The sequence below is a fragment of the Hoplias malabaricus genome, chromosome 15 (assembly GCF_029633855.1).
Source record: "Hoplias malabaricus isolate fHopMal1 chromosome 15, fHopMal1.hap1, whole genome shotgun sequence".
NCBI classification, from domain to species: domain Eukaryota; kingdom Metazoa; phylum Chordata; class Actinopteri; order Characiformes; family Erythrinidae; genus Hoplias; species Hoplias malabaricus.
Genome location: NC_089814.1, coordinates 14,414,877 through 14,429,454, shown reverse-complemented (window position 1 = coordinate 14,429,454; position 14,578 = coordinate 14,414,877). Strand labels below are relative to the sequence as shown.

Here is a 14,578-nt window from a genome sequence, read left to right as displayed (position 1 = left end):
AGGCACTGTGCTGCAGTATGCTCCTGCTCTTCTTGTCTTGGATAAAGACAGGGTCTAGGCTGAGACTTGGGTCATTGGCATTGTTTCAGAAATTGAACTTGATTTTTCCTCTGTGTATCTTTGTATGCCATCTTACATTCCTAATACACACACACACACACACTTGGTCTATTTCTGCTGCTTTTTTTAATTCTAATTTCTCTCTCATTCCCTCTCCTCCTTTCTTGCTCATCATCTTTTTCTCAGCAGATGCCCTCTGTGCAACTGCTCCATTTTCAAAACTGGCAAATATACGCAGGAGTTTGAATGTAGCATTCAGCAGAAACTTACATAACATCAGTTTTCTTCAGCAAATGCAAATGGATTTTGAAAACCATTTTATTTCTTATATACCTAATTTTGCCAGGCTAGAGAAATACATTTGACACAGCACATTACCTGTTTACTTTAGGCCCATTACAAACCCTTTGTTGTTGTTGTGATCTCTCTCTCTCTCTCTCTCTCTCTCTCTCTCTCACACACACACACAACACAAATACAAACTTTCACTGCTCTGTATGTGCTGAATAGCAAAATCAGAAACTTGCTTTTCTAGTTCATTGAGTCAAATTGGCAACTGTCTCTTCTTCTAAATTTTCAGAGGCAGGAGCTGGAATCTGAGAACAAGAAGCTCAAGAATGACTTGAACGAACTTCGAAAGGCATTGGCCGACCGGGCCACAGAGAGTTGCTCTTCCAATGAACGGCAAGAGAGCTACAACCTGCTGCTGAGTCAACTCAAAGCAGCCAATGAGGAACTGGATGTACGCAAGGAGGAGGTTCTTATGCTGAAAACCCAGATTGTCAGCAATACAAAGCCAGCAGAGGACACCAATCACATTGTGAGTCACAATCACATTTTCTGAAAAAAGTCCTATTGTTGTAAAATGAGTTCATTTGATACAGTGCTTCAGAGCTTTTCTGAGTCATTGCTTGAAGTGCTTCTTTATATTTTCCTATTAGGATAGCAGCTGAATTATTTTTCTCTCAGATGCTTCAATGCGTCTGGTGCTGGTATCAGCCAAGCCGGGTCATCATCAAAGTAGAGTAAATTAAATGAATATAATATTTGTATAATTTAATGTATCTATTTTTGACCACATTTTAAATGCAACAATGGAAGTGAAATAGATGGAAAGAAAGACGCAAGTGTTTCAGTCCAAACTCAAAATACTGGAGAAAGTTGTCTACCCCCTTCTCTTTCTCTTTCTTATTTGAATTTTCTGGTCCACCTTAAATAGGCAGCTATGCAAGATTGAAGATAGTGTTTGAAACACAACCCATATTCCTCACTTTCTTCAGTTCAAACATACAAACCTCTGGGCTTACACCTTTTTAGAAGGATGCAGAGGCTTTGTAGATCTGATCTAACATTATCTCGGTTCACATGCTTGTTTTCATAGTTGCAGCACACTGTGGCATACCTGACATGGGTGTGGAAATAGAAATGGGGATAGGGCAGTTGGCGAGACTACAGACCAAAACAGAGTTCCACTCCACTCCATAACGGACACTCCTCAAAGTAGAACATTCTGACTGTGGCACTGCTGTCAAAGATGTTAGAGCTTTAAGTTAACTTTAATTTTTTTTTTGCTTGTTGAAGTCAGAAAATCTTATATTGTGACATTTGTATGAAGCTTGATAATCAGTTCATCACAACAAAGTGCAATGACTGCTTCAGTCTTTCAGAGATTCAGTCAACATCAGGACTGTTGGCTTTTCATATGATTACTCAGTCCATTAGCCTGCCGTCAAAAACTCTATAATGAAGGTCTCTCATTTAGTAGCACGAAAGTGTGGCAGACAGTGCAGCTTAACGGGGAAGAGGGAGCAGAGTAAGTGAAGCAGTCTCTGAGAGCTACAGCAAAACTCACTTAGATGTCTGTCTTTCTGCCCACTGAAATAGTATGACATGTCAGATTTCATTATATGTCGACTGATTTAAGAACTTGGTGTGCACTTTCTTTCTTCCTGCGTCTCACGCTTTCTGTTTCTGTCATATATTTCTCCTTTTTCATCCTCTTTTGCTGTTTCCCTCTTTTCTACACTCTCCCCCTCTCTCTCTCTCTCTCTCTCTCTCTCTCTCTCTCTCTCTCTCTCATATATGCTGATTCAGGTTAGTACAGGAGCTCTCAGACTGTGATGGATTGGGTTAAGCTTGTCATTCAGGGGTGTGTTGTCCTGCTATGAGACTGGGGCTTTTTCCTAAATTGGCTTTCACCTATTTTGTGTCAGCACCTAACTTTGTACTCCTTTATAGGTTTCAATTCCTTACATTTGTCCTATGTTGTTGAGACATTGGTGCAACCTTATAATATGAGCTTTGTTTTAGAATAGTGGTAGCATTAAAGACACATCCTTTTTAATTAGTTATAGTGTTCTTATAATAAAAACGTATGCGACATTCACTCTGTATTTTGTGTTTTTATGTCTAATAGAACTCCAATGATGTCGTAGATTGGGCCAACAATAAAAAGCCAATAGACAAGGAGGAGGCTCTACAAGCATACCAGGGACTCAGCGAGTCAAAAAGGTAAAAAAAAATAAATAACATTAATTTTCATTTTCAGCCTTTTTTTTATTCATTGTTAATATACAATTTAGTAGGACGAACAACATAGTATCTATTTTTAGTATTGGTACATATTAAAAATTGCATCTCAGTTTTTCCACAACAGCTACTCAAGCAGCGCTAGCAAGGATTTTTCTTTTGAAATACTGACGGTTTCAAATATTGACATTAAGACAGCAACATTTTCTGTTATTGTATTTTTGCAGTACCAAATAAACACACAGCTCTGACAGTGGGGTGACTTTTATTCCAAATATGTATATTTTTAAGTATATACAATATAGGACAATGAAAATCCTGTACCTGTAGCTGAAAAAACAGAGTTACACAGGGAAATATGGAGGGGAGTGTTTCTGTATAAATACAGAAAAGTAACAGTTATCAACTCAGTTGCTTTTCTGAAGAAAGTGCAGTATGTTTTATTGGTGTTTATAAATGTTGCTGGCCAGTGGCTGTAGTATCCGAGGTGGTGCTTGAGTTGTCGCTAGCCAGTTGTTCTGGTATCACAGGTGGTTGCTAATGTGTTGCTAGTCTGTTGTTATGATATGCCAGGTGGTTGACATCATATATCTATTTTTTTTTCTTTGGTTTCCCATGTGCCTGTTAGGATATTGCTAGGCAGTTACCATAAAATCAGGTTTTGCTAAGGTATCCCAGGCAGTTACTACGCTGCTGCCATGTGGTAAATAGAAAATCTTTACAATCATACAATCAAAAAAGCAGTGTACAAGCACGCATTGCACATTATGACTGAGCAATTTGGAATTGAAAAAGTGTCCATATCTAAAATTACAAACTAAAATTGCAAGAAATATGTGGAACATTTTTTTTTTTTTTTTTCTCCATTTTTTTCTTCTTAATTTTTCTGGTTTGAATTGTATCCCAAGTGGTGGCTAGGGCAGTGTCTATGGTGTTTCTCTTAGTTGGTATGGCGTCCCTTCTGGATATCTAAGGTGTTGCTCGATGGCTGCTGTGGTGTTGCTAAAGCATTACATGCTGGCTCATCTGATGTTCTAGGTTGTTGCTATGGTATTTTAGATGGTTGCTAAGGTGTTACTAGGCCATTAATATGGAGGGTGGTTGCTTAGGTTTGCTGTACATTTTAGAAATAAATTCTTGATAGATTATTTCAGGATAAAGTGTTTGGCATTTGCCATGGTATCCATGGTTGTTGCTAGGCGATTGCATGCTGATGTTTTAATATCCTAGTTTGTTGCTAAGATGTAGCTAGGCTGTAGCCATAAAATTCTTGTGGGTGGATAAGGTGTTGCAAGGTAGTTGATCTTGTATGCTGGGTGATTCCTAAAATGCTGTTAGGCTGTTCTTATGGTATCCCAGGTGGTTGCTAAGGTATTGATTACATTTGATGTGATATTGCAGCATGTAAAATAACCTAGTAGAACAATATTACAGCAGAAAACAATAATAGACAATAAAAATAACAGTGGAAAAGGATATTTGAAAATACAGAAAGCCACAAGTAATTTGGTATAGCTTTTATCCTAGGTAATTTGAATTTTTTTTATTATTATTTTCTCTATATTTTACTGCCTCCAGTTGACCGTATAGATTCACTGGATGTTTTTGTTCATGAGCATCTGTCACGAGTCCAAGTAGGGAAACAGGCTTCCATACTATGATCTAAAAGTGTCTATGATCTAATGCTTTTATCTGTAATCATGCTTCTATAAGCATGAAGGTGGTGGTTGTTAAGATGTTCATGTAGTTGCTCAGGTATCCCAAGTGGTTGCTAAGGTGTTTATATATCATTGCTAAGGTGTCCAAGTTTGAACATCATCTAAAGGACTTCTCACAATGCTGTCATAGTTCCAGTGCTCCATACCAGCCCTGCTATTTCAGACTGCTCTGCCTAACTAACAGCTTTCTCCGGCCTGACTAACTGCTCTCTTCTCTTTCCTCTCCTCTGCTTTCTGATTTCATTTTTGTGCCGCTGCCTCTCTTTCTCTCTGCTTGGACAGCAGTAAAACACAGGACTGGTGTTATTTGAATGAAGACGGAGAGCTTGGCCTGGCCTATCAGGGGCTAAAGCAAGTAGCCAGGTTGTGCCTTTGTGCTTCCATGTTCTTCTGACTTTTTGCTCCTTAATTTAATCTCAGCTGACTGCAAGTCAAATATTTATGGCTATGTTTTATGAGAACTTCTCTCTGTTGCTATCATGAAAGATGACTTGGATATTGGATGCTTGCCTTTCCTTTCACTACTTTTGTCTACATTTTGTTTTGAAATTAATTCACTGTTATGTATCTGTGTGCTACTTCAGTGCTTGGAGCTTTTATTCAGTATGCAGGAAAAGATTTTTTGCTAAGTGGTGCAAATCTGGCTTGTGTGCTAGGCTGCTAGAGGCACAGCTACAGTCCCAGTCCCGAAAGCATCAGGATGAACTGGAGGCTCTACACACCCAGATCGAAGTGCTGAAGGAAGACTTGGAGAAGAAGCAGGAAGTGCTGAATCATTTCAGCACCTTACCACCGGAAGCACTGGTGGAGTACAGCGTCCAGCAGGAGATCACTCGCCTCACTAATGAAAATCTGGTGAGACTCTACATTCACACATGCACAAAAAATGACATTGGACTAGAATTCATTTTCCAGCTTGGAAGTACACCAGACTATACCTGTGCCGCATTATGTAATTGTAATTACAGTAGCCATGAGTGTAGAATGTCAATTTGAAACCACACAACTTGTGATCCTCAACGTATTAATCAAGACATTCTGTTCCAGGATCTCAAAGAGATCATGGAGAAACTGGAGAAGAATGAGAGAAAGCTCAGAAAGCAGCTTAAAATCTACAGCAAGAAAGTTCAGGAGCTTGAAGGTTTGATTAATAATATTTTTCTTATTACTACAGCACAGTAATGTCTTACCTTTCTTCTTTACTAATGCAATATTGGGCTTTGGTACAGTGTCCCAGGCAGCAGCCATCCAGGCTAACAGGGCCAGGCCAGAGCTGATCCGACAGGTCACGGTACAGAGGAAAGAGAAGGACTTTGAGGGCATGTTTGAGTACAACAAAGAAGATGAGGCATTGCTAATCAAGACTCTAATCACTGGTAAGTACGTGTAGGATTGCTGGTCTTAAAATGGTCTTACAACTGTGTTGTAGGGCTGTCATTAGTGCTCTAAGTGGCACCATATAGTCACAAGTTAGCAAGCCTAGCTTGATCATTCTTACACAGGGGATCAGACACAGCAGTGCTGCATGAATTTTTAAACACTATGCCTGCTTATGGTCCATTCTTTTAGACAATACTACCTTGCTAGTCTTTGTAGATGTAAAATTGGAGACCGTAGCTAGTCCTGACCATTGGAAAAACAAATGCAGATCAACAGTGGACTACAGCCTTTAATCGTAGAACTACAAAGTGTTTCTGTTTGATCAATGGAGCTTAGAGAATGGACAGTAAGCCTAGAAACATTGAGGTGTTGATTGGTTGATATGGTTGTTATGGTTGATTGGTGTATATAATTACTGAAAGTGATCCCCCACCCCCCAAGTGGCAGAGAAATAATTTCAGAGTATATTAATAGCTTACTCACAGAATAGAGTTATGTATGGCCTATTAATTGACAGATAATTAGCAAATTTAAGAAGCAAAGTTGTCCTCTGTCCTTTATTGCAGCATGTATCCTGCCAGTGCTGCTCTTATCATTGACTGTCTTAAACAAGCTATTGTTTTTAAACTTAATTAAAAATCTATTTAATTTGTCTTTATGTTCTCAGACATAAAGCCCCATGTTGTATCAGCCACAGTGCCTTGTCTCCCAGCCTATATCCTCTTCATGTGTATACGCCATGCTGACTACATCAACGATGACCAAAAAGTGCACTCCCTACTCACCTCCACCATTAACGCTGTCAAGAAAGTTCTCAAGGTTGGTCTGTTTTCATCCTAAATTAATCTTCACCTGTATAAAGAGCTCATGAGTTGTTGATATGCATTCAGACATTGCCATTACCACTGCTGTTGTTACTCTGCAGAAAAATAATGAACACTTTGAGATGACCTCTTTCTGGCTGGCTAACACTAGCCGACTCCTGCACTGTCTAAAGCAATACAGTGGAGATGAGGTGAGAAGCAAATCCCATCCAAGCACGTTTGCTTCATTACAACACCAATAAAAGCCTTCAGTGGTGTCTCAGTCAAAGCTATGTGTGCATCATACCTTTTGTGTGACTTTTATTACACAGGCATTCATGACTCAGAACACAACCAAGCAGAACGAGCACTGCTTGAAGAACTTTGACCTGGCAGAGTACCGACAAGTCCTCAGTGATCTGTCCATCCAGATCTACCAACAGCTTATTAAAATCGCAGAGTCCATTCTGCAGCCCATGATTGGTCAGTATTTTGTTTTTGTTTTTATTTCTTTTTTGTATTACAGTAATAAAGAATGTTATTCTTTAGCTAAATCTGTGACACTGTATGCCATGCATTATTATTATTATTATTATTTTAATTTTATTCAATCTAATTTCTCACTATGGTAGTGTCTGCTATGCTGGAGAGTGGAAGCCTGACAGGGGTCAAACCTATGGGCTACAGGCACCGTTCCTCGAGTATGGACTGTGAGACTGGAGGCCCAGGTGGCTACAGTCTAGAGGGTCTGATCAGACAGCTGAGTCAGTTCAACACCATCATGGGAGAGCATGGTTTGGACCCTGAAATTGTCCAGCAGGTCATCCGACAGCTTTTCTACAGCATCAACGCTGTCACACTCAACAACCTGCTGCTGCGTAAAGATGTCTGCTCATGGAGCACCGGCATGCAGCTGAGGTACTTCAGCACAGGCTAAGAGCTGACAACAAGCAATGCATACATCTTGTCCACCATTGTAATACATTTTTATATGTGTGTGTGAAACAAATTTAGGCATTGTTTTATTTGTCTTGCAGTTCTATTACCATGTTGAGCTCCTGTAGGTTTGATATGGTGTCTGTGTTGTGGATTCAGGTATAACATCAGTCAGATAGAGGAGTGGCTGAGGGGAAAGAACCTGCACCAGAGTGGTTCCGTGGGCACTCTAGAGCCTCTTATCCAGGCTGCACAGTTGCTGCAGCTCAGGAAGAAGACTTCTCAGGATGCGGAGGCCATCTGCAATTCATGCAGTGTACTCACCACACAACAAGTAAGTTCTCATGCAGCTGCTATAATTCTGATATTTAATCAGATGTTGTAACACTGAATAATTGATCTTGCACTAATTTTTGTCCATCAGATTGTGAAGATTCTCAACCTTTACACACCTCTGAACGAGTTTGAAGAGAGGGTCACTGTGTCTTTCATCCGAGACATACAGGTAAGGTTCAGGCTGTGGGTTTATTTCTGAGAAAGTATGTAAATGCAAATGAGAATGACTAAAATTATTGCGGTTCTTTAACTTTTTTAGAATCGTCTTAAAGGCAAAGTAGAAACCAATCAACTCCTGGTAGACACAAAGCACACGTTCCCTGTGCTGTTCCCCTACACACCTTCAGCCCTGAGTCTGGAGACCATACACATCCCTGCGTCTCTCAACCTGGACTTCCTCTCACGAGTCTGATCTCTCTGCCTCTTTTTCTCATTTGCGTTGTCATGGAGATCCACTGAAGCAGCCCTGCAGTACAGCCGCGCTAACCAGCGTACTAACACTCTGTATACAACAGGAAGGGATGCATCCGCAGCCACTTTTCAATTCTGAGGCACATTACTTTGTGTTTTGTGTGAAGATATATATCCAAACATGTTTAAGGCAGAACACGTGTGGCTTGGGAGATCCTGCCATTATAAAACAACCGTAACAGCAATGACAGGTATTTATTTTCTAAATCAGCTCACTCTTTTCTGTTAACTATTAAAGGTCGATTTAGTTCGCAATCACATTGGGATGCATCCCCATACTTTCCAGTCCAGTTTACAAACCAACGCACTACTTTGTAATGTTTTCTTATGTGTGGCTTAAGCACTAGCACAATTAGTCTTTCAGCTGCTGCCAACCAAAGCGGGAGATACCTCTGCATTGCAGTGGCTGCTGTCCGTGACTCACTGTCCAAGCAAAGCCCACACTTTTTTCTTTTTTCCTGCCTGGAATAATGCCGTGCTGTGCCTGCAGTCAATTCTTATTTCTGGGAAGACCAGGCAGCATCTGAGCAGATTTCTGAATAGAGGCTTGGCTGTACCGTTTTCATAAAGCATGCACTGAGCAGAAGAGATGGAGACTAAAGTCGAATGGTGGAGCAGAGAAGTGGTCTGTTGCAGGAGGTGAAAATTGGAGCTAATACTGGTTCTGAACAATAATAATTTTATGGTCAGAGTTATAGGGGGAAACTTGTAAGTGTTGAAAGGAAGGCATTTGAAGGTGGTGCGCACAAATGTGGAGGAGGCACTTCAGTTAGCATTATGAAAGAAGATTAACAGTACAGTTCTTTTTTTGCCTACAGATGGAAGTAGGTTATTAAAATCCCACAGCAATAACTGCACAACTGTTTTCTAACAAATAATATTTTACAGGACTTTTATCTTCACACACTTCTATATCTATAACATGCCAACAATTACCAGGCTGACGGTTCCATGTACATTAATCTGTTCTATGACATCTACACTGCATTCTCTGTCTCATTACCACCAACCAATTTGTCTCGAGGATTTTGTGAACTTTATACCACTTTCATTGCCAATAAAAAAACAACAAACAAATGTGTTGTGTTTATATGTGGAAAAAATATTTTCATTGTCAGTTTGATTTTTTTCTTACCCCCTGATGACTATTTCTCTCCCAATCTGTATTCTATTTCTATATTTATTAACCTACACAATCATATATTTCTAAAGATTTTATTTGATCCTTTTGGGAATTTGTACTGCCCTCTGCTGGTTAAGTGGTGCTTCCACAGCTCAGTGATCAATTATATCAGGGCTTAATATAAAACTTTTAATAGTAGGAGTGCTGATTAAGATCAAATCTTATTTAGGCTTATGATTTTTATTGTTGTTTTTTGGCGTTAAACCGGAGCAGGTTCTAGATCAGCATTTCCTCACTGTTAATCCTCATAACCATAGACTCTGATCACCAGGAAAAGTCTTTTTTTTTTTTTTTTTTTTTTTTTTTTTTTTTAAATAAAAATGCTAATGTTGCAACTGTGTACTTATTACATTTAACACTATAAGAATGTGCAGTTTGGATTTTAATTGCAAGTGCCATAGGAATTTGTCTTTCTATGTCTTTGCACTCCATTATGTACGGTAACACCTCCACATTACTCTTTACGCAGCCAGAGGGCAGTAATAGTTCTCTACTGTACAACTCCATCAGAGATTGACTCTGATGTCCATTACCAAATTCTTCAAAACATTCAGACACTTGCTTTCACTAAGTGTGAGATTGATTGTGATCTGTTTGTGAACTGATTGTGAGTTGTACACTTTCTGACTAATCCCAAACACAAAAATGTTGTCCACAGATGAGAATTCTATTATCTGGGAAATTGTTTGTATATTTAAAGAAATATATTTTCGGTGTATCCTTCCTTGCATCCTTTTGTTTTCTGACTTCTGTCATGAAGTGTAAAATAAGATTATATTGTGTAATGTCTGAAAGAAATCTGGAGAGCTGTATGAATTTTCATGCAAATTATGTCTCATACAAAATAAACCTGACTTACCTTATGCTGGACTAGTATTTATGCTGATCTGTATATTTCCTGTCTCCATTTCCCTTAAAGTTGCAGCTCAGCATTTACCAAAGACCAGTTTCCTTTAAGACAGGTAGTCTCTTCATCTTTAATATGTAGATTACTAACTGCAGTTTGCTTGTCTAATCACAGCAGTCATGTCTACAAGACCAGATTTTGGGTAGTCGCTGAATACAAAAGTAGCTCGTAACAAGTTACTAATAATTTCTTCTAAACCATAATGAAAAAGTTACCTTTACTTATTACTTATTGGAAAAATTCATCTTTTTTCTGTGACCAACATGTTTCCCTAAATTAGTGCTTCACTGTTGAGTGAAGCACTGTATAGTTCACTAAGTACTTCTGAACTTCTGCTGTTCACTGCTCAGTAGCAAAAAAAAAAAAAAAACGTATGCAGAGGAACAGTTGGGCTACACTAATTGTAGAACTACACAGTTCTGTCATCCTCTCACACACACACACTGAACGATTACTGGATTAGGAACAACTACCTTGTATCTACAATCATTGTCCATTTTATCAGACCACACAGGAGAACTTTGCAGTGTTTTTTTTTTCCCACAGATGAGGTATGCTTTGGATGTTGGATCAATCTCAGTGCTGCAGTGACCCTGACGTGGTGCTGGTGGTGGTGTTAGTATGTGTTGCACTGCTACACGTGGGTGGATCAGACACAGCAGTGCTGTTTGAGTTTTTTAAACACTGTATGATGACAGTTACCGCGACCCTGAAATGGAGAAGCGGAGAAGAAAATGATGATGATGATGACAGTTTGTTTTGTGAATTCAATTTGTGCTACATGTTAAATATCACCCTCAACCTTTAAAAGAACATCAGTTACTACCAGTGATGTAAATGATTAGGTTTTGGTGAATTTTAGATTATTCTGGGGGTTTTATGATAATGTCTGCTATTTTGGGCAAGTATTACCCCATTTTCAGAATTATAAACGAACTTAGAGTTGAAGATACGTTATACAAAACTGCATATCATTTTAAAAAAACGTTAAGCTGTTTGCTGTAAGAACATGTGGTAGTAGTTTTTGCAGCGTTTTTGCAGTAGTTTGATTTGAAAAAGTGAAAGTATCACACTTGTGTACATTTTTAACTAGAAAATGACATCAGTGTCTACCAGTGGTGTGGTTTTACTGGTGAAATGCTTGGTTTTCTTCTGTGGAAACATTTGGTTTTACTGGTATTTCTGCAATTCTGGGTATCTTTCGGCTATCCACTTTTTCAGTATTACAGTGTTTAATACAAATATGTTATAAAACAAAACACGTATCAGAATGTCAAGCTGGTTTAAGCTGTTTGCTATAAGAGCATGACTGTACGTTTTACTGTATCTCAGCTGAAATGGGACAAATTGTACTGCAATAAGTGATCTGCTTCCACTGCTTAAGTTTAACAGGCTTTTACATAAAACATTTATGAATATGACGCCTGAAGCCTGGGACATCAAACTAATGTGCATAAATATCCTTAAAAAGATGTAAACTAGAAAGAAACATAACCTGCTCCAAAAGTTACCCTTGCCACATACCATGACATATCAGAGCGGATAAATGCTTGGTTTCTGTTTCAATTTGTTTCTCTGGTACTCTCCCAACGTTATTGGAAGTGGGCTTTGCACATGAAGGGCTTGCTGCATGCACAGTCTTAGACGACATATATAGGTCGACTAATTGATTTTGGTATGAGATAAAGTGGAGACATTTGTATTTGTCACCACCCCTCGTTTTCTAAAGAAATAATTTACAATAAAACACTTCAAATCATTTACAATGTGAACACTACACACTCACATTCGTCTGCTTCTGGTTTGTGCAGTGCATATGAATGGACGAACCCTGCAGCATCAATCACCATGCTGGAATATATACACTGCCTAAACCTCTGTCTGTTTCCCTCTCTCTCACTCCCTTCACACTTTCTCTCTCTCTTTTGTGGCTTTTTCACTGAGGTCTTGAGAATGTAGCTCAAAGCTCCTTCCCATCCATGAACACACAAACTGGCAACTGTCACAGAGTGAGTTAAAACACACTCTGGCTTCTGGCTTGTGTTTGCTTTGGTTTGTGGTAACTAATTAACAGGAAGTTATCAGTCATGTAGCTGTGCAGAATCTTTCAAAAGTGACTGAGTAAACAAAACCTACAATGTTGCAAGCAACAATACCTGCTCTTAATGTTGTTGTCTGCAGAGCCCTGTACGTTCTATTTGTATCACACAATGGTTTTAGTGACAGAAGGGTGTTGAATGACTGAAGTAAGTCTGTGTGTGGTGTGAGACGTGATGTGACCATTTCCTGTCCTACTACATTTCACTTTTCCTGGTGTTCTCCTATGAGCAACTTAATAGCTAATGTTGATACAGAGAGACTAATCTCTTCTCGGCCCATCCGGGTTTCACCTACATTCAGTTCTGGGATCTCACTTCCTTGTATTTATTTACAAATGTTCATATTGCATAGTAATGTCTTGAACTCTTAGATGTTTCTCACTGGAGAATGTTTGGGATATTTAACTGAATTCTGTAAAGTGAAACGAGACAAGGCTAGGTTTCAGCTAGGTATCAGTACATTGATATACACTGCATACACAGTTATTATACACGTGATTATTCTCAACTTATCATTGTTTCTATTGACCATTTTTTAACCCCCAGCTTTATAAATATGAATGTTTTTAGAGTTATGTAATTACAAATTTTTGGGAGTTGGAGCGTGCCCAAAATCCTCCTCTCAGCCCTAGAGACCCATTTTAGAGTGGATATCATGGTTATGTCACTGGCAGTTGCGTGCACATTGTAGTGGTGTGAAAGGACTGAGAACGAAGCAATAATTATTTATTTTTTTTGTGCTGTTGGATACAAGAAGCAGAATTGAAAATTTAATTAAATCAATTTTTTAAAATAGACCATTGTGGGAGATTCGCTTAGAGGCAAAAACAGACATTTATGGTTATGGTTGTTCCTGTTTTAAACTTAATCAAGCCATTTTAAAAGCCACAATATTGTAACATCTTTTACATCTTGTCATCTCTGTGTATCGTCGCTGTAAAATAGCAACTTTACATGAGAAAGAAAAAAAAAAAACCTTTTTAACTTTCAATAAAAGTCTGTGTTAATAGATTTATACCAAGTGTGAAGGACCGCTGCTGTGGTCAAAAGACGTATTAAACTAATAATCCACAAAAACAGAGATATATGTTCTTCAGTGCACAGCAACTCAAGCTCATGACCTAGTATAGGCAAAGACTGATAATATACCCACGCACACCCACACACACAGAGGCCAATAGACTGTCTACAGGTGCCGCCATTTCTGCAGTTCATGTGGTGTTCATATGATTGTTTGTTTCGTAAATATTTACAACGACTTCATTACTTTCTTATTGACTATTTAGCTATTCCTTCTTATGTTGAAAATGCGTGCAAATTATTACGTGATTATTATCTTTTTAGACAGTTATCATTATCTTGCAGGATTTTTCTGCATGTTTATCTCCTGCTCCTGGAATCATTGGATTGGTTACCTGTCTGTGGGAATACCGACCTGTCCTTCACACTGTGTGAAATTTCCTGATGAACGGACCAATAAAATTGCTCCAAAGTTACTGGGAATAAAATTTTATTTTTACTGGATTTTTTTGTCCAATAAAGTTATTAATTTGAAGATGCATGTTTTTGGATAGCGATGATATCTGAATTCAACTCCCTGTTTCGACCTTCACAAACATAGCAAGCTGTAAACGTATTCGGGTGATGTGTTTGTGTAATGAGGGAGGCTGTGGACTAAAGAGACTACCTCATATAAAAGTAACATTCTCGATATAGCTAAACCGTTTCCTACCATGCTCCAAAAGTTACATACTCTACGTAGTGCAGTTCAGGTAGTGATTAGAAATCACAGAGGCTCTATTCTCCCTATTAATGTAATAAGTAACTAATCAATTACATTTGGAGAAACTGGGAGCTTTGTATTTGTTTCAATAACAAAATTAATATGTGATGCTTAATATTTAACCTTATTTTTGAGTTCTGACTCTTGTTGCTCGAACTGAACCCCTGACCTCTAATAGTCATGTTTCGCAATGTATGCAGATTGTTGATGGCTGCACAGGCCCTTAAGAGAGAGTGCTCATCTTTTACTCATAGCAGGTTGTACCCACATGGATGCAGGCAGAGCTCAAAGGATGTGGACCACAACGAGAGTTAAGAGAAGAGAAGAAAAACATCACAAGGTTCACACATGGCTGCTACAGAGGAGTGCTATG

At 38.7% G+C, this 14,578-nt stretch overlaps 1 protein-coding gene across 2 annotated transcripts in view; it reads left to right on the top strand.

Annotated features, from left to right (window-relative positions):
• The window catches only part of myo5b (myosin VB), a 62,393-nt gene extending 52,677 nt beyond the window's left edge, over nt 1-9,716 (top strand). Inside the window, exons 28-40 of one of the 2 annotated variants that reach the window (XM_066645530.1) lie at nt 641-880; nt 2,477-2,571; nt 4,590-4,670; nt 4,964-5,162; nt 5,355-5,448; nt 5,537-5,683; nt 6,355-6,506; nt 6,613-6,702; nt 6,823-6,973; nt 7,123-7,408; nt 7,586-7,760; nt 7,851-7,931; nt 8,022-9,716. In XM_066645530.1, the coding sequence (XP_066501627.1) occupies nt 641-880; nt 2,477-2,571; nt 4,590-4,670; nt 4,964-5,162; nt 5,355-5,448; nt 5,537-5,683; nt 6,355-6,506; nt 6,613-6,702; nt 6,823-6,973; nt 7,123-7,408; nt 7,586-7,760; nt 7,851-7,931; nt 8,022-8,174 (1,944 nt within the window). In that variant the 3' untranslated portion in view covers nt 8,175-9,716. The remainder of the gene's footprint in view (nt 1-640; nt 881-2,476; nt 2,572-4,589; nt 4,671-4,963; nt 5,163-5,354; nt 5,449-5,536; nt 5,684-6,354; nt 6,507-6,612; nt 6,703-6,822; nt 6,974-7,122; nt 7,409-7,585; nt 7,761-7,850; nt 7,932-8,021) is intronic. The other variant, XM_066645529.1, reaches the window with a different exon arrangement.
• The last annotated feature ends 4,862 nt before the right edge of the window (nt 9,717-14,578 follow it).